This window comes from Pyxicephalus adspersus, chromosome 2 (genome assembly GCF_032062135.1).
Source record: "Pyxicephalus adspersus chromosome 2, UCB_Pads_2.0, whole genome shotgun sequence".
Taxonomy (NCBI): Eukaryota; Metazoa; Chordata; class Amphibia; order Anura; family Pyxicephalidae; genus Pyxicephalus; species Pyxicephalus adspersus.
The window spans coordinates 5,548,124-5,569,304 of NC_092859.1; the positions used below are offsets into that span (position 1 = coordinate 5,548,124).

The 21,181-nt window shown below is 36.0% G+C and overlaps 1 protein-coding gene across 1 annotated transcript; it reads right to left on the reverse strand.

Moving 5' to 3' along the window:
* Positions 1-3,403: 3,403 nt before the first annotated feature.
* On the reverse strand, positions 3,404-4,357 carry LOC140322264 (olfactory receptor 10A3-like). The gene has a single exon (XM_072398848.1). It carries the CDS (start codon positions 4,355-4,357, stop codon positions 3,404-3,406), a length of 954 nt encoding a protein of 317 aa, XP_072254949.1.
* Between the last annotated feature and the right edge of the window lie 16,824 nt (positions 4,358-21,181).

A 21,181-nucleotide genomic window follows, 5' to 3' on the forward strand; every position in this document is an offset into this window, starting at 1 on the left:
CATGGATTTTATTCCCACCCTCTGATGGCTGTACGGTCATTTGGGTGGTTGTGGATTGCTATTCCAAAATGGCTCATTTTTTACTCCTACCAGCATTACCATCAGCAGCCGCGTTGGTGGTGGTCTTCATTCGTGAAATTTTTAGGCTTCATGGTATGCCCATGTATATTGTTTCTGATCGTGGGGTGCAATTTACCTCTCGCTTTTGTAAAGGCTTTTGCAGATCCCTGGACATTTCTGTGGACCTCTCCTCAGCATATTACCCGCAGACTAATGGGCAGACGGAAAGAGTTAATCAAGCCCTTTAGCACAATCTCCAAGCCCTTGTTTCTGTCCACCGTGATGGATGGGTAGCACTGCTACCATGGGCAGAGTTTGCCCACAACAACCATGTCAACACCAGCTGAAATACCTGCACTCGGTGCTCTGCAGAGAGACTTTAACTGCATCTGGATTCTACTAGTGAGCATCTGAAACACGCCGCTCTCAGGCACAACAAGTTTGCTGATCGGCCTTGCCATAAGACGCCTTTACTCCAACCTGGAGATAAAGTCTGGCTCTCCACAAGGAACTTTCTTTGCAAGGTGGCTTTTCTGAAATTTGCTCCACAATCATCGGACCTTATGCCATTTCTGCCAAGAATAGTCCAGTTTGCTACAAGTTATGTCTACCCTCACATCTCAAGTTGCCCAAGGCCTTCCATGTGTCTTTGCTTAAACCGTTGGTCCTGAACCGCTTTTCTCATCCCTCTCCGCTGGCTACTCCTGTACCTGATTCTTCTCAGGAATATGAGGTCCATCAAATTCTGGATTCCAAGTTTTCTCGTAAAAAGCTAATGTACCTAATTGATGCTGGTCGTGCCCCTGTTTCCAAGCTTTATCAACTCCGTCCAATCCACTGGCCAATCAGGAAATAGCCTCTTGATCAGCCCTGGCTATTTAGCTAGCTCACAAACTGTATTTTTTGTTCGTGCAACTAGTCCATACTAAGTGGCTCGAGCTCCCAAGTTATGTGATCTAGTTCCTGTACACCTGCTGCTTAATCCAGTGTTTTCTGTGTCCAGCTCTTGTGTTAACCCTTCGTTGTCCAGTTTGTTAGTTCCCAGCCAACTTTCCTGTGCAGTTCCTGTGTTCCTGTCTGCCTGTGGATATCCCTGCATCCCTCCTTCTGTTTCCAGTGTCACCTGTTTTCCCTGTGCCCGCAGTGGCCTCTGTGTCACTGCTGTCTGTCTCCTGATTCCCTGGCGTGTGACCTGACCTCCTTTGCTTGCTGCCTGTCTTGACCACGGCTTTCCTTGACTATCCTTCTGCTTAGTTATTTGGTACTGTGCTTTGCCCACCTTGGTGTTCCCAAGGACCGCAACCTGGCCGCAACCCGCTGCGCAACATCCTTATCATCAGAGGCTCTGGAGAAAACCAGGTTACTGCTTAGACTCTGTGCCTTGGCCCTTCTCAGGGCTCACATCACCTCTGTGCAAGCCATAGCACCCCCTAGTGGCCCTGTCTCTCTGAGCGTGACATATATTTTCTTATGGTCTTTGTACTACTATCCAAAAATTTCAGTGTAAATTTATACAAAAACTGTTGCCTATCCTTAACATGTGTTAATTAAAGATTATCTAATAAAAATATATGGTGAGTTTTATTTACATTTATTAGATGTAATTCATGGAAAATCGCTTTGAAAATTCAGGTCAGTGCACAGGAAGTGAAAAAGCCACTGGATTTCTGGATCAGGACCAATATGTATTTTTAATATTAAAAAATGAAACTAATGTACTCAGCACATCTGAGGGCCCCTAAGATACAATATATTTAATTTTGTTTTGGGGCATTAGAACTTTAAATCAGTTTGTCCCTCTTTTTCTTTTTCAACATTCCTCCTCTCCTTTCCCACTTCATCATAATCATTAAAGTCGGGCAAAAACTTTTTGTTTCATTTTAATTTTGAAAGGAGTATTGAAAGCTGTCTCTGACCCACCAGAGAGATTCATCCCTATATTTTTCCCTGCAGCCATTTAGAACAGTACATAGAAGGAGGAAAAATGTATTATATTGAGTAACAAGAAAAGACAGGAATCTTATCAATGTAGACATTTATTCTGGGAACAATAAACTGTGGATTTCACTTGAAACTATTGTCCTCTGCTGATAATAAATCATCTACATTTTGTCTTTCCCCTCTTCATCCACATACTGGTTACATTTTTTATTAAAATGTTGATGCCCTGGACTATTGGGGTGAATGATGCCCTGTGTCATTCACCTTACATCCTATAAATCTATGGCATCATGGCTCCGTCCTTCTGCCCTGAATCCATAGAAGGGCTGATACATGGATCAGCACCATGTCATTGCATGGCCTCACTACGTGCAGTACTTAGGATCTACCCACCACCAGAGGAAGCAGTGAATGAACAAGACCCATAAGTATTATGTAAAAAAGGAAGTATAAAACTTAAAACAAATTTAGAAACTTTTTTTTTTATTGGGAACAAGGTTTTTCCAAGAGGAGGTGGGAGATGGCAGCACAGGGAAGGACTATAGTGCTGAGTTAGAATTTAACTGGGGAACGATAAGTAATGATAGACTTCAAAAAATACACTAATATTGCATGCGACGATTTTTCTATATTTATTTCACAGCCTTTAAGGCAGATGGATTAACTCTATTTATCTACTGCCTATTTTTTAGGTCCTCAGATCATGATGGCAATGAAAACTTCTAAGCTAGTCACACATTCCAGTGTGTAAGATCTGCTTTAAATTTAACAAAAATGACCTTATATGATGGCCTACCCAAACAAATGTCTAAGCAGGTAGATACCAGAGCTAAATTGCAAATAGAAATAATATTATACTGTTAGACTGGTATACTGTTATACTGTTAGACTACCTATAAACTTGACTCCCCAAATGGATAAACACCCTTTACCAACTTAGACTATTCCTACTTTATCATGTAGTGACCTAAGGGAATGAAGAAGATGGTGATCCATAGGTGAAACATTTTCCTACATGCATGAAAGTGTTGGATAGCATCATCCTTGGAGGGGTGTCTTCAAATAAGCAAAAATTTGACACACTTCTCTCCAGAAAGGAAAGGTGATAATCTCCTTTAATGAGAAGGCTTTGGGTTTATCTTTTTGAGTTATCATTAAAATCATGCTGTAAATAGACGTTTCCTTCCTTTTTTATCATTTGGATTTAATAGTTGCATTGGTGATATATCCTCCAAAAATGTTAAAGGAGACTATACATTTTTATTGTATTTTAAATATAAAAACTTTCAAAATAGGAGAAGCACCAAACATATTATAGGTTACATTTTGCTCAACATTGTTAATAGAGCTGTCCTAGAGAAAATTGCTGATCACTGATCAGTTTTGATGTAAGACCCTGTCTTTATAGATGACACATTGATAGACATTTTCTCCAAATTTGAAAATGTTTGTTGATGGCTCTTTGAATATCTTGGTTTCGTAGGCTGTAAATCAGAGGGTTAAATAACGGTGTCAGCAGGGTGTAAAGCAAAGATAAACCTTTGCTAATATTGACAGAATTGCTGCTCGGTGGAAAAATATAAATGGATGTTAATGTCCCATAATAAAGACATACAATGGTTACGTGGGAACTGCAGGTAGAGAAAGCCTTCTGTCTCCCGTTAGTGGATGGAATTTTCAAGATCGTGTGAAGGATAGAGATGTAGGTGGCAGAAATGAAGAGAAATGGAGAAAGGATAACAGGGAAAGACACCAAAGAAGTCACGAGTTCAACAGTTGAGGTGTCTGAACATGAAAGTTCTACCACTGGAGCAATGTCACAGTAGAAATGATTGATAAAATTTGGACCACAGAACTCTAACCTGGTTAGGAAAATATAAATTATAAATGATAGTGTGAAGCCCAGCAACCACCACGAGATGACAATCTGAACTTGATTTTCAATGGTCATGATGATAGTATAATGTAATGGTTTACAAATGGCCACTTGTCGATCCAAGGACATAGCAGCTACCAACAAACATTGAGCCATGGTAGGGACACCTAACAAATAGAACTGAGAAATACATCTGCTAACGGACACTTTACCACCACCAACCAGTATCAACCATAGCATGTTGGGTACTATGTTACTAGTGAAGAGGATTTCCGACAATGACAGCTGGCTTAGGAAGAAGTACACGGGGCAATGGAGACTCCGGTTGACCACCACCAGGAGAATGACAAGAAAATTGCTGGTTAAAGCCATAATATGAATAATCAGAAATAGGACAAAAACTAAAATGGTGACTTTATGAAGATTTCCGAACCCTAAGAGCAAAAATTCAAAGACTACTGTCTGGTTCCTCTCAACCATTGTCTGAAGAACAGAAGACAACAGAAGATCCAAGTAAAGCAGAAAAATTTAAAATCAAAAGTTGTTTCTGAAAGTAAATAAAGCACAACATAAATTGATAATAACGTAAAGGAAATTCCAGAAGTACAGTACAGATAAAGTGATGTGGTTTGCAAATTCAGAAATAGGGCATGTTTAACCTTTTATATCAAATCTCCCCACCAAGAATAAAGAGGTGCTCCACAATCCTATTGATGCACTGCTGGGTTCTTTAAAAAAAAAAAATTAGCATTACCATATGTGTTACCAAACATCAGGCACTGTATACTTTCACTTCTCTCCCTCTGGCTTAGTTTTTCTCCACCAGGGTTCGGTGGAACCCTAGGGTTCTTCCAGAAGTTGTGTAGAGCTAGGTCTAAGGCTGTGGTTGGTGCTAAAGCTCTGGGGAGCTGTCAGGTTGTATGTACAGTCCTCTGTAGCTTGTATTCCACGGGGCATCATTGTGGGCAACAGTTCTCCAGCTAAGGAAGCATTTCAGATAATGGTATTACCTTCATACAGAAAGTTAAGAAAATAACAGGATCACCAGGTAAAAAAAAGGAAAAAAGGAAGAAAAAAAAGAAAGGGTAAAGACATAATAGCACTGGAATGAGTGGAAGATGGGTAGTTGTTTTACATTTTTTTTCAGGTTTGCATGTGCTTGGACTTGTACAAGTGGACCTGGACTTGAGTAAGTTATTATCACAATATAGAATTTTAGTATAATTGTTCAAAAATGTTCCACCATTTCCCATTAAAATAGTCATATTTATGAATCCAACTAAATTATTGACTTTTCTTTAATTAATCAAAGAAATCAATTAATTACCTGATTAAATCTAGAAATGAAGTATCATATTGGGATGTTAAAAAGTCCAGATATTAATTGTGTTTAAATGTAAAATCTGATGAAAAAGTTACATAAAGCTGACATATTTTAGGGGCTAGACCCATCAGGGCCGAAGAGATGAAAAAAAATTGGGCCTGATTTATTAACTAAGTTCTCCACGACTGGATAAGATAGACTATCATGGTAGAAACTCGTTCCTCCAACAAACCTGGAATTCATTTCTTAAAAATCATTTGCTATTAATTGACTAAGTGTTTAGTGGCTATTAATTAATTAAGTGTTTTCACCCCTGGACCAGATCCATTCCAGGTTCCCCCATGAGAGTCTATCTTCTCCAATCTTGGAGAACTTAAATAAATCAGGGCTAATGTCTTTGGATATTTTGTAGTAAATGCTCACATTTAACTGGACCTATTGTGTATTGAAGACCCCTGGTATATCCAGTAGTAGTTAGTCACATTCAGACAGACTCATTCTATAAATGTTAAAGACATTATCCAAGCCACTTCTATTAAAATAACATTTACAACAATAACAACGGAACATGATGAACTATTACTAGATATTTTACGATATACCATGACCTGGATGAATGAGAATCTTCACAGATAATGCATGTGGACTTGATATTGAAGATTAGGTAACTTTATCTCCTATTTATTCCTTCTTTACTTTCTCTTCTAAGCTTGAGACATTACAGTTTATCTCAAAAGCCCACCAATGGGTGCATATATTTACATCTGGGGTTTAAACCCCACCTAGCGGAATTCTCAGAGAATAAAGCTCCATGTGAACTTATTTTTCAAAGACATCCAGTAATTGAGCTGGCGTTTTATTGAACAATGTTAGTATATATGCACTACATCTCATACCATACCTGAGGTACCAGTGTTGTTTTTCATAGATAATTAAAAGGATGCCAGGTAAAATGGTTTATATTATGTTGTGTATAGTCAGGAGAATTAAATCTCCATCTGACTAGACAGATGCATTTATTAGGATCTAATATCAGTTATTTATTTTAACAATGTCATAGGGGATTGCTGATGGCACAGGCTAGTTCTATATTATTACTGAAAAACACAATGACAACCAAAAATAATATTAATTAAAATATTACAGTAGTATACCAATTCCCCGTTTTCTAAAAGTCTGTATTTGTTTTGCATTAAACAGTCTATTCATCAAATTTTTACCTTATTATTCATTTATAATTTACTGATTTTCCAAAATAATGAATTTTTTCAAGTAGTTACATTGGGAGAATGGCCAAATGTTGTTTGCAAGTTGTATGAATACAGTGCTAAATAAAGATAGCCCCTGCCCTTTATTGATTAATTTGATAACATTTGCCAACTAATAACAAACCCATTCCAGGTTTGATGGGTTATTCAGGTTCACCCCTAATAGTCTGTCTTCTCTAGTCTTAGAGAGCTTTGATAAATCAGGCCCATTGATTTATTTTGCCATGGGGCCAATTCATTTTTTTTGTAAGGACATTTGGGGATTTTATTTTTATTATTATAAACTGTGTTTATATGACACTGAGACTGCAAACCTGCTTCAAGTTGGTTCCATACAGGTCAGAAGGAGGTCAACGTCAGTAATCACTTGTGTGACCAGAATTCATATATATATATATATATATATATATATTTATATACATGACACGACGTTTGGCAAAAATACCGAAATGCCTCTTTATATTTGCTTCTAGTAATCTACAGCACAGCAAGGATCCTGTCAGAACTTTCGCATTAAACAATGCAAAAAACACAAGAAAAAGTTTTCTGTGTGCTGCTGTTTAATAATTATCCATTCACAGTCTGGCATGGTTCCTAGATCAGACTATATTACTTAAAGAGGAACTGTCATTAAAATAAAAAATCACACTTACCTTTACTTCTGCAGAGCCTTCGATCCCTACACAGCTGGCCTCAAGTTGGTCCCATGCTGTCCTAGATTCTTGCTTTGTCCCACCACCATCTTCATCCTTTTTCTGCCTACATCACCTGATCTCGCAGTACACAGGCATGAAGTCAGGTGATGTATCCTGCTTTAACTGAAAGATGAGCATGCGTTAGGGTGGCACTTTTTTCCATTGAGGGGAAAAACCCCTTCTGGGCATGTCCGAGATCAGGTATGCGCGGAAGTAGCAGCCCAAAGTCCCCTGAAACACGTGGCGTAGGTATCCATGGAGGCTTGCCACACCAGTAAAGGCAGAAGGGAGGGGATGCTATTAAGGGTGAAAAACACATTCTTGCTATATATAAAAGGGTTATCCACCATTTTATATAAAGTAAAAATTGTAGTGATAGGTCCACTTTAACGGGAGTATTGTTTTGCAATCGTGAGGTGTCTGGAAGTGTGATCACGCCTGTGAGATAACTTTCCAAAAGGTTCAAAAAGAAAAAAAGAAAGGTTATTGACTGGCCCAGTCAAAGCTTCAATTTGATTCCCATTATTATTATTATTATTATTATTAAACAGGATTTATATAGCGCCAACATATTACGCAGCGCTGTACATTAAATAGGGATTGCAAATGACAGAGGTGTCAGCAGGGTGTAAAGCAAAGATAAACCTTTGCTAATATTGACAGAATTGCTGCTCGGTGGAAAAATATAAATGGATGTTAATGTCCCATAATAAAGACACACAATGGTTAGGTGGGAACTGCAGGTAGAGAAGGCCTTCTGTCTCCCGTTAGTGGATGGAATTTTCAAGATCGTGTGAAGGATAGAGATGTAGGTGGCAGAAATGAAGAGAAATGGAGAAAGGATAACAGGGAAAGACACCAAAGAAGTCACAAGTTCAACAGTTGAGGTGTCTGAACATGAAAGTTCTACCACTGGAGCAATGTCACAGTAGAAATGATTGATAAGATTTGGACCACAGAACTCTAACCTGGTTAGGAAAATATAAATTATAAATGATAGTGTGAAGCCCAGCAACCATCACGAGATGACAATCTGAACTTGATTTTCAATGGTCATGATGATAGTATAATGTAATGGTTTACAAATGGCCACTTGTCGATCCAAGGACATAGCAGCTATCAACAAACATTGAGCCATGGTAGGGACACCTAACAAATAGAACTGAGAAATACATCTGCTAACGGACACTTTACCACCACCAACCAGTATCAACCATAGCATGTTGGGTACTATGTTACTAGTGAAGAGGATTTCCGACAATGACAGCTGGCTTAGGAAGAAGTACACGGGGCAATGGAGACTCCGGTTGACCACCACCAGGAGAATGACAAGAAAATTGCTGGTTAAAGCCATAATATGAATAATCAGAAATAGGACAAAAACTAAAATGGTGACTTTATGAAGATTTCCGAACCCTAAGAGCAAAAATTCAAAGACTACTGTCTGGTTCCTCTCAACCATTGTCTGAAGAACAGAAGACAACAGAAGATCCAAGTAAAGCAGAAAAATTTAAAATCAAAAGTTGTTTCTGAAAGTAAATAAAGCACAACATAAATTGATAATAACGTAAAGGAAATTCCAGAAGTACAGTACAGATAAAGTGATGTGGTTTGCAAATTCAGAAATAGGGCATGTTTAACCTTTTATATCAAATCTCCCCACCAAGAATAAAGAGGTGCTCCACAATCCTATTGATGCACTGCTGGGTTCTTTAAAAAAAAAAAATTAGCATTACCATATGTGTTACCAAACATCAGGCACTGTATACTTTCACTTCTCTCCCTCTGGCTTAGTTTTTCTCCACCAGGGTTCGGTGGAACCCTAGGGTTCTTCCAGAAGTTGTGTAGAGCTAGGTCTAAGGCTGTGGTTGGTGCTAAAGCTCTGGGGAGCTGTCAGGTTGTATGTACAGTCCTCTGTAGCTTGTATTCCACGGGGCATCATTGTGGGCAACAGTTCTTCAGCAAAGGAAGCATTTCAGATAATGTTATTACCCTAATACAGAAGGTTAAGAAAATAGCAGGCCCACCAGGTGAAAAAAGGCAAAGAAAGGGTAAAGAGATAACGTATGAGTAGAAGATGGGTAGTTGTTTTACATTTTTTTCAGGTTTACATGAGCTTGGACTTTTACAAGTGGACCTGGACTTGAGTAAGTTTTTATCACAATATACAATTTTAGTATAATTGTTCAAAAATGTTCCATCATTTCCCATTAAAATAGCCATATTTATGAACCCAACTATATTATTGACTTTTCTTTAATTAATTAAATAAATTCATTAATTAACTGATTAAATCTAGAAATGAAGCATCATATTGGGATGTTAAAAAGTCCAGATAACAATTGTGTTTAAATGTAAAATCTGATGAAAAAGTTACATAAAGCTGACATATTTCAGGGGCTAGACCCATCAGGGCCAAAGAGATGAAAATTGGGGCTGATTTATTAAAGTTCTCCAAGACTGGATAAGATAGACTATCATGGTAGAAACTTGTTCCTCCAACAAACCTGGAATTCATTTCTTAAAAATAATTTGCTATTAATTGAGAAATGTTTTCAGCCCTGGACCAGATCTATTCCAGGTTCCCCCATGATAGTCTATCTTCTCCAATCTTGGAAAACTTTAAATCAGGTCAAAGATATTTTGTAGTAAATTCTCACATTTAACGGGACTTGTTTATTGAAGACCCCTGGTATATCCAGTAGTAGTTAGTCACATTGAGACAGACTCATTCTATAATTGTTTAAGACATTTTCATAGCTTGTCCAGGCCACTTCTATTAAAATAACATTTACAACAACAAATACAACGGAATAGGATGAACTATTACTAGATATTTTACGATATTCCATGACCTGGATGAATGACAATCTTCACAGACAATGCATGTGGACTTGAAATTGAAGATTAGGATACTTTATCTCCTATTTAATCCTTCTTTACTTTCTCTTCCAAGCTGGAGACATTACAGTTTATCTCAGAAGCCCACCAATGGGTGCATATAATTACATTTGGGGATCAAACCCCACCTAGCGTATCCCATAAAAAAATATATAAGCAGACTTCTCAAAGAATAAAGCTCCATGTGAACTTATTTCTCAAAGACTTCCAGCAATTGAGCTTTATTGTACAATGTTGGTATATATGCACTACATCTCATACCATACCTGAGGTACCAGTGTTGTTTTTCATAGATAATTAAAAATGGTTTATATTATGTTGTGTATAGTCAGGAGAATTAAATCTCCATCTGACTAGACAGATGCATTTATTAGGATCTAATATTAGTTATTTATTTTAACAATGTCATAGGGGATTGCTGATGGCACAGGCTAGTTCTATATTATTACTGAAAAACACAATGAGAACCAAAAATAATAATAATTAAAATATTACATTAGTATACCAATTCCCCGTTTTCTAAAAGTCTGTATTTGTATTACATTAAACAGTCTATTCGTCAAATTTTTACCCTAACATTCATTTATAGTTTATAGTTTTATATTCCAAATTAATTATTTTTAAGTAGTTACATTGGGAGAATGGCCAAATGTTGTTTGTAAGTTGTATGAATACAGTGCTAAATAAAGATAGCCCCTGCCCTTTAATGATCCATTTAATAACATTTGCCAACTAATAACAAACCAGTTCCAGGTTTGATGGTTTAGGCAGGTTCACCCATGGTAGTCTGACTTCTCTAGTCTTGAAGAGCTTTGATAAATCAGGCCCATTGATTTATTTTGCCGTGGGGCTAATTGATTTTTTTGTAAGGACATTTGATGATTTTATTTTTATTATTATAAAATGTGTTTATATGACACTGAGACTGCAAACCTTTCAAGTTGGTCCCATACAGAAGGAGTTCAACGTCAGTCATCACTTGTGTGACCAGAATTCAGATATATATATATATATATATATATATATATATGTATGTTCATATACACGACATAACTTTTGGGAAAAATACCCAAATGCCTCTTTATATTAGCTTTTAGTAATCTACTACACATCCAGTCACAATTTTCGCATTACACATGTGGAAAAAACACAAGAAAACGTTGTCTGTGTGCTGCTGTTTTATAATTGTCCATTCACAGTCTGGCATGGTTCCTAGATCAGACTATATTACTTAAAGAGGAACTGTCATTAACATAAAAAAAAATCACACTTACCTTTACTTCTGCAGAGCCTTCGATCCCTCCACAACTGGCCTCAATTTGGTCCCATGCTGTCCTAGATTCTTGCTTTGTCCCACCACCATCTTTGTCCTTCTTCTGCCTACATCAGCTGACCTCGCACTACACAGGCATAAAGTCAGGTGATGTATCTTGCTTTAACTGAAAGATGAGCATGCGATAGAGTGGCACTTTTTACCATTGAGGGGAAAAACCCCTTCTGGGCATGTCCAAGATTAAGTATGCGTGGAAGTAGCAGCCCAAAGTCCCCTGAAACACGTGGCATAGGTATCAATGGAGGCTCTGCCACACCGGTAAAGGCAGAAGGGGGGGTGGTATTTAGGGTGAAAAACACATTTTTGCTATATATAAAAGGGTTATCTACCATTTTATATAAAGTAAAAATTGTAGTGATAGGTCCACTTTAACGGCAGTATTGTTTTGCATTAGTGAGGTGTTAGGAAGTGTGATCACGCCTGTGAGATAACTTTCCAAAATTTTCAAAAAGACGAAAAGAAAGGTTATTGACTGGCCCAGTCAAAGCTCCAATTTGAATCCCATTGAAATGTTGTAGGGCATTTGAATTGTCCCTAAAGAAATATGGAGAAATAAAGAAGTGGTCAAAAAACGACCAAGTCAATATCAGGCTCTGACGGGAAGTTTTGAAAAGTGCAATCTTATACATACAAAACATTTAAAATGATAGTCCCCTCCACAAATCCTCAATTTACAACAATGAAGTCTGATAATCTTCCTATTGTTTCTACTTGTCAACCATGCAGGCTTGTCTTCTGCAGTCCTATTTATTGTACAGTGCTGTTGGTGCTTTTTAAATGAAGTTTATTATTTAAAGTATTAAATAATTAAATTATTAAATTAATGAAAGTAATAATAATTTGTTTTTATTGCACAAGCATTAAATACTCACATAAGCAAACACAATGTCACTTTGTTGTGATTGTAAACTTGTAAAAAGTCACTATCATGCTAATTTGTGTCGGACCACTGGTCTGTTATTATGTTTTCATGTTTGAATGCAGAGTGCTGGTACCTTCTGGTTCTGCCTTGATGTTTGGAAGAGGTTCCTAGCCTTATGGTGGGTCACTCTCCATAAGTGCGAACCTCTTTTCGGAGGAGCTCCCGACCTAGTACTCAATGGGCCGGTTATGGGATGAGATATGCCTGGCTTTAGCTAGGTGTGGCAAGTTAATCTGCTTATATTTTAATTCGGCACATCACCTTTTTCTGCATTAGCTGTGGTTAGTGCAGGTGGGCAATTTTTAAAATCTGTTGCCCTGTGTGTTATGCAGAGGGTCTGTTTTAGCAAGGATCGTGAAATTCGATATAAAAAAGGTGTGGCAAGTTAATGCTGTCCCCTGTTTGGAGCATTATGCCCCAGAAAAGTCAGAAATGCAATGTCCTTCCTTTTCAGAGCAGGTCCCAAAAGCACCCCAGTGCACTTTTTTTGGTGGTATGTTTGCACTGTCCCATTTTTTATATTTGCAGGGTTTTTTGTTTTGGAAGAAGATTACTGCAGCTTAAAATGAAAAACAATGCCATAAAAAAGGAATAAAGCTGCCTTAATGTGCAAAGTTTCACTTTAAGCCTTACATTTCAATGAACAAACATCACACTTTGAGGGTTTGCTAATTACATCAAATTGACTTTGGGAAGAATTGCAGAAAAAATCATATTTTTCAAGTTTTTAATCTTTCTTACAAATGAAATCTTTGAATAAGAATATAAGTAGCCAAATTTTCTTTAAGATTATATTTATACATGTTCCAAGAAAACCTTTATATGATATGTTAGAATAGATTACAAAACTTATACCGATACTGCATTATGATAGATTGTGCAGAACCCTAATATTGTCGAAATGAAAAAATGCTTTTAGGTGTTAAAGCGAGAAAAGGCGTAAAGATTTAAGTAAAACATGATTTTAACATTCCATACTTCTTTTTAAAAATACTAACTGTATGGCTGTCTCTGACACCAATAGCTTAAAATATTGATCTAGAACAAGCACTCAAATTACAAAGTGAGAACTCCAGATTTGTATACCTGTTCTGGGCCAGTGAGTGCCAAGATCAGCCAACCAAGTAGCCCCCATGTAGAGGCCAGCAGTGTTATACTTTGCTTCATTTTTTATTATTCTTTTTTTTTATGCACTTTAGAGCACCCTTTTCCACTTCAAAGTTTTCACCCAAAATTTGTTTGTTAATAGCAGTCCTAATATCATGATTCCTCAGGCTGTAGATCAGAGGGTTGAATAATGGTGTCAGTAGGGTGTAGAGCAAAGACAAACCTTTGTTAACATTAACAGAATTGTTGTTTGGTGGAAAAATGTAAAGAAAAGACAATGTCCCATAATAAAGACATGCAACACTAAGGTGGGAACTGCAGGTAGAGAAAGCCTTCTGTCTTCCAGTGTTGGAGGGGATCTTCAAGATGGTGCAAGGGATGGAGATGTAGGTGATTGAGATGAACAGGAATGGAGAAATGACAACAGGAAAAGATAGAAGAGAAGTGACTAACATAACATTGGAAGTATCTGAACATGAAAGTTCTAGGACCAGAGCGATGTCACAGTAGAAATGGTTGATAATATTTGGGCCACAGAACTCCAGTCTTTTTAAAAGAATAAATATTATTAATGAAAATGTAAAGCCCACCAACCAGCAGGAGAGGACTATCTGAACTTGATGTCCAAAGGTCATGATGATGGTATAATGCAATGGTTGACAGATGGCCAGGTGTCTATCAAAGGACATCGCAGCCAGGAGCAAACATTGATTGATGGTTGGGACACCTAGCAAATACAGCTGGGATAGACATCTGTGAACCGATACTCTCCCACTACCAAGCAATGTCAGCCATAACATGTTGGGCACAATGTTGGTAGTAAAAAGGATTTCGGACAAGGAGAGTTGACTTAGAAAGAAATACATAGGAAAGTGGAGATTCTGGTTGACCAAAACTAAGATGATAACAAGAACATTCCCTGTTACAGCATTAATGTGAATGACCAAAAATAAAATGAAAAGTAAAATTCTGAGTTCATTGAGCTTTCCAAATTCAAGTAGAAGAAATTCTGTGACTATGGTCTGATTCTTCACTGCCATTGCCTAGAAGTTCGGAGAAAGCAGAAGTTTAGGCAAGGAAAGAAAATTAAGGAAAGGCAGGAGAAATACATAATATAAAATGTCAAAAATGAAAGTCTAAAACAATTTAATATCATATATGGTATGTAGAATGTAATAATTTTACAATTTATCAATGTGAAAATGTTATATGAAAGCTAAATCTCATGTTGGAAAAGTGTGTTCTTCTGCAAATTAGAACAAAATTCCAGAGAGAAGGATTGTATTTTTTGCTTCACCTACTTTTTATATCCTTCTTTATTTTTACACTGTAATTGGAAACACAATCAAAAAGTCCTATGATCAGTTTTAGATTTAGTGACTCTTTAATTTTAATAACATTAATTGTTAATTACATTGGGTTATAAACAAGTGAAGACATCTGTCCAAATGAAATAGTCTAATCATCAACGGTCTATGAAGTTCCTTATCACAATATTCTAGAAGCACAAAACATGAGATAAGAAAATGTATCCACACATATAAATTAGTTTCTTTATTTTTGGAAATAAATTACATTTTCAAAAGAATATAAAGTTACATAATACTTAAAATTTAATGCATCACCTCTTTTACTATAATTTCTAATATCTCCTTGGTCCAATATGCCCAACATATCCTAATAAATGTATATGAATGCATATGAAAACCAATCTCTACTTGTCTCATGGAACATAATAACTTCTTTGGGAGTTTTTGGAGACATATCAAGACACATAAAACATAAAAATATAATTTAAATAACATTTTCACATTTTTGTTCAATATACAGTGAATGATCACAGCAAAATCATATGTAATCATATGTAGACTGATGTGTTGGACTCCACAAATCACCTAATATTCTCATTTTAGTACCAGCTTTGAGTCCAGAATCTATTATCACTAAGCCCTGGTGAAGAAAGTGTTGTTCTTTTAGTTTAAGTACAATTAGTGTATGGGATTGAATATTTACCATTTAGTTGTTAGGATTGTTAGCTGGTATAGTAAAAGTCCTATTAGAAAAAAAATGTATACAAAGAGAAAAAATACACAATAGGTCAAGTCTTCTGCAAACTCATGCATACAGCTCTATTCCAGTTGAAGGATTTTATTTAAGAGGTTAAAAATGAATAAACAATTTGGTTTAGGTGCAGCTGATGGGCCAAATCTATATTTTCCTCATCGTCATCGTGCATTAGCAGAATATTCAACAAATACAACAAAAATAAAAAATATTACGTTCAAGATAAGTCAAAGATTTCCAATACAGGAGTCAATATATCCAAATCTAAGACAATCTCAATACTCGATGAAGCCGTCTAACATTTCATAAAACAATAAATTGAAAATATAACAGTTTAGACGGTTTATATTTAGTTTGTCAAAATCAAGATGATAAAATCCCCAAAGCACTGGACAGAATAATTCTTCATTATCTATTGCCAGGAGACTGATTACTGTGTATCTGTTTTAACCTTTTTTTTTTTATAATTGTAATTTTTATTGAATTCTATGGGAATTACCAACAGATATACACAAAAAAAACAAGGGAATGGGGGGTTAACAATGACTATCATTATTATTATTATTATTATTATTATTATTAATAAACAGGATTTATATAGCGACTAAATATTACGCAGCGCTGTTCATTAAATAGGGGTTGCAAATGACAGACTAATACAGACAGTGACACAGAAGGAGAGGACCCTGCCCCGAAGAGCTTACAATCTAGTAGGTGGGGGAATATACACACAATAGGATGGGGGAAATGGAGCGATGGGAAGTAGTGATGGTTTCAGCATATGATAGCGTATGAAGGATTAGGGACAGAAAATGTAAGCAGGTTGGGGAGGATACATAGAAGAGAATGTAAGAAGACTAATTACCCAGAAGCTATTCAGGGTGATAGAACAAGTTCAGTGGTATTAAATGAAGCAGTGGTGGTTCTTTGGTGGGGATTAATGGAAGGATGCTGGAATAAATTGAATGTTGATAACAAATAGGAACCCCAAGGTGCCCAAATTACTAAGAACGTATTGATCCTTTACTCCTGCTGTAAGGTGTTCCATACATTGGACATCCCTGGGGTAGAGATCAGAAAAACCAGGAGGACGTGAATTTCCAGTGTCATGAATCAGAATTAGAATATGAGATGCTAGTTTTCAATTCAACTTAGTAAGGTTAGATAAAAGCAAACAGAAATTGCACATTTTTATATTTAAATACCGTATTTTTCGGACCATAAGACGCACCAGTTTTTTAGAGAAGGGAAATGAAGAAAAAAAAGATTCTGAAACAAATAGTGTCCTAAAATATTTTATGTGCATTAAAAACCAACATCNACATTTTTTATATTCATGATCTACTAGAACCCTGTTCGGACATATTTCTGTAAGTTACAGGTCTACAATTTAAAAAAAAAAAATTTCATGAAAACCTGTGACGCTTTTGGAACAGAAATCTAGAAATCAGTGTAACGCTCAGGTGGTTAAATAACTAAATTATTAAATTAAATAAAGTAATAATAATTTGTTTTTATTGCACAAGCATTAAATACTCACATATGCAAACACAATGTCACTTTGTTGTGATTGTAAACTTGTAAACTTGTAAAAAGTCACTATCATGCTAATTTGTGTTCATTAACCTGACTTGATCTCATCTGATTGTTATGATAATAATTTAGCAATTATTTTTCCTGCATACATCAAAATGTACTGTCGGATCACTGGTCTGTTTTTATGTTTTATTGTTTGAATGCTGGTACCTTCAGGTCCTGCCTTGATGTTTGGAAAAGGTTCCGGGACTTAGTGCTAACCTCTTTTCAGAGGAGCTCCCGACCTAGTACTCAATGGGCTGGTTATGGCTAGGTGGGATGAGATATGCTTGGCTTGGCTAGGTGTGTCAAGTTAACCCTGTCCCCTGTTTGAAGCATTATGCCCAGAAATGCAATGTCCTTCCTTTTCAGAGCAGGTCCTAAAAGCACCCCAGTGCACTTTTTTTTAGTGGTATGTTTGCACTGTCCCATTTTCTACATTCACAGGGTTTTGTTTCGGAAGAAGATTACCACAGTTTAAAATGAAAAACAATGCCATAAAAAAGAAATAAAGCTGACCTAACGTGCAAAGGTTCACTTTAAGCCTTACATTACAATAAACAAACATCACACTTACGTAATTAATTTTAATCAGGGTTATTTTGGGGAAAACTTTGAGGGTTTGCTAATTACATCAAATTTACTTTGGGAAGAACTGCAGAAAAAATCATATTTTTCAAATTTTTACTCTTTCTTACAAATGAAATCTTTAAATTGAATAAGAATATAGGTCGCCAAATCTTCTTTAAGATTATATTTATACATGTTTCAAGAAAACCTTTATATGATATGTTAGAATAAATTACAAAACTTATACCGATTGCATTGTGATAGATTGTGCAGATCCAAAATATTGTCAAAATGAATAAAATGCTTTTGGGTGTTTGAGGGAGAAAAGACGTAAAGATTTAAGTAAAACATGATTCTAACATTGCATACTTCTTTTTAAAAATACTAACTGTATGGCTGTCTCTGACACCAATCTCCCTCTGAGCTGTGATCCCCAGGGACGCTACGGGCTCACAGGACAGGTAAGTTCTTTACAGCAGCATACTTATCACAATCCAACCCCAACTCACATACTATAAAAATGTAAACATGGGGATATCCAGCCTGGATGACCAATCAATTTTTTTTCATTTATATCTTAATGTTTATTAACTGAGAAATTAATTTACTGATTAAAAAACTGATTACTTTACCTATTGATTGATTATTACAACAATAGATCCAATAGGATCGATGACCCCCTTTTAAACATAGGATTCCTTATTTTAAGCAAATCCTCAAAAAGCAAGTACAATCTTTTTGTTTGTAAAAACATTACCAACACATTTTTATAAAATTATTGACAAAAAAGAAAACAATACAAAAACATTTAAAGCAAATGATTGGACGTCATTGACGTTTAGGAATCTGTTACGTTATTTATGAGAGACATAAGTTCCTCCAAGTAAGTAAGAGAGTGTTCAACAATAAATTCACTAAAACTTTTTTTGAATATAAAATGATCACAACAAAATATTACGCGTTTCGCCGAGCTTCAGTCCACTTCTTCAGACCCTGATAAAAAATTTAATCCTTTACTATTTATATAACTGTTTGTACATGAGATAGTATACATTTTTAGGAGGTGTATTTTTGCTGATTGTGCAACCTGACCCCTTTACCCCTCTTCTCTTTTTCTTTTCCTTCCATTTCTATGTTGTTGGTGTTTTGTGTTTCCTGGTGTTACGGGGCCCCGGGGTTGGTTATTAAGCGACCATACCAAATAGGATCCCCTGATCCTTAAGTTTTGGGAAGATATTAATGTTATGTGTATAGTTCTGTTGCAATATAAAATTTACTTTATACAAATAGTCCTCTCCTGATTTTTTCCCACATGACATACTGAATACAAACATCTTCCTTTTTACTCCTTAGGTATTCAACTCCTATACATTTAATTTACAACCTTGTAGGAGCACAAGACCACAGGATGAATACCCATATTCACCCAAATATTTCATCATTTGGTACTCAACAATTTTGTTAGTTTAAACGAGTCCTACTTGGTAAGCCATCATATTTTACCTAAGATTAATATCCTTACTTTCTAACAATTCTTATATCTTGACTCTCTTTTCAGTGATAAGTATATATACCATGATTCTAATGCTTCAATCTTTATGAATGTCACATACTACTATTATTATTATTATTATTATACAGTATTTATATAGCACCATCATATTACACAGCGCTGTACAAAAGTCCATAGTCGTGTCACCAACTGTACCTCAAAGGAACTCACAATCTAATGTCCCTACCATAGTCATATATCATTAATACAATCTAAGGTCAATTTTTAGAGAGAAGCCAATTAACCTCACTGCATGTTTTTGGGATGTGGGAGGAAACCGGAGTACCCGGAGGAAACCCACACAGACATGGGGAGAACCTGCAAACTCTATGCAGATAATGTCCTGGCTGGGGATCAAACCTGGGACCTAGTGCTGCAAAGGCCGGAGTGCTAACCACTGAGCCACCGTGCTGAATTCCAAACAGTCTAACTAAGCTATATATTATTAACTGTAATATTTCAGTGTATCAACACTACTCTAAGACCTACTGTCCTGAATATATCACTCAGAACTGATCTTTATACCATCTGTAAGTACTATTTTTATCACTATCTTATAATGTTCCTATTCATATTAAAATTGAGAAGGACCCCATACCAGACGTATATGTATCCCTTCTCACTATATCTGTGAATTTAAACATCAATTTGCAATATAACTATCATTGCATATAATAATTTACTATGTATAGTTATTTGTGATATCTAACTGTCACTGATATATAATCTTTATGTGCACACAGACCATAAATCGTATAAAGCCTACGCGTCGGGGACTTGTATACGGAAAACATGATCTTATTATATTATTACTTTTTCTTATTTTTCTTTGTTGTCTACTGTCCATGCTAGCAACAATATGTCTAGTGAAATACCCCATTTCTGTGACTCAAAACAGAAATAGGTGTAACCAACATAACATGGTATATTAACCTGCAATAATGTTCCTACTTCTGTATTTCTGATATACCAGAACTAGGCAAGATAATGTACTACATGTTCTAGGTTTATGAACTATGTATTTGTATGACTTTGTTACATATGTAGTAAATATGTACTAATACATCCATAGTTTGACACAAAACTCTTGAGCCTCAAAACCTCTTTCTTTGCTTTCTCCTTGCACTCCATGCTTTTTCTGCAATATATTATTTAATCTTTATCTCCAATCTTTATTTCTTGCACACCATGAATTTTTATGCTGTTTGTAACTTGAGCATTGTTACTTTTATATATATAAAACTTAATGAAAACTTATTGAAACTAAAAATATAATCGTCTAAAATTCTGAAAAAAAGTTATTCAGGCTATCCAAAGGTAGTCAAAAAATGAATTGTTAGTGTTAAATCATATCTATGGGGCAATGCTAGGTCCTCAATACCACATGCTGCATATTCAGATGAGATTCTTTCAAATGGGAGACATATAAGAGTCATAGGATTTGTATCAACAGCAACCTTTCCCACATATACTTATACAGTATTGGAGCTCTGCAATCTTAACATGCAAACAGAGTTTTATTTGTTTTAATGGGGGTCCCACCTATGGGCCCCATAGTAGTGGCATGGGCTATACCACTGAAAGTAAGTATAAATGTGCTATCAACAATGTTTAAGCCCAAATACCAGATCATACTGAAGAAACTTAATTATTTTGGTTGCCATTTGCTTGCAGAACTCTCAACATACACCAAACACCACCACTCCATCTACTTATCTACTGTCTTTCTGGTTTGAATGACACCCAATCTTAATTAACCCCTTTTTGTGAGCTCAGGCTGTCAATGATATGGAACCCGATTTAATAAAGCTCTTCATGAATAGTAAATATAAACTGAAAGAGCATAGGTGATCCATCAAACCCAGAATAGATCTGGTTTAGAAGGAAAGGATTGGATCTACAGTATGTGGAATTTTAAGTCTGTCTGAAATCACTCACATGTAAGGGAAACTCATGACAGATGAAGAGAAGTCCTAAACCTTTCTCACTTGAA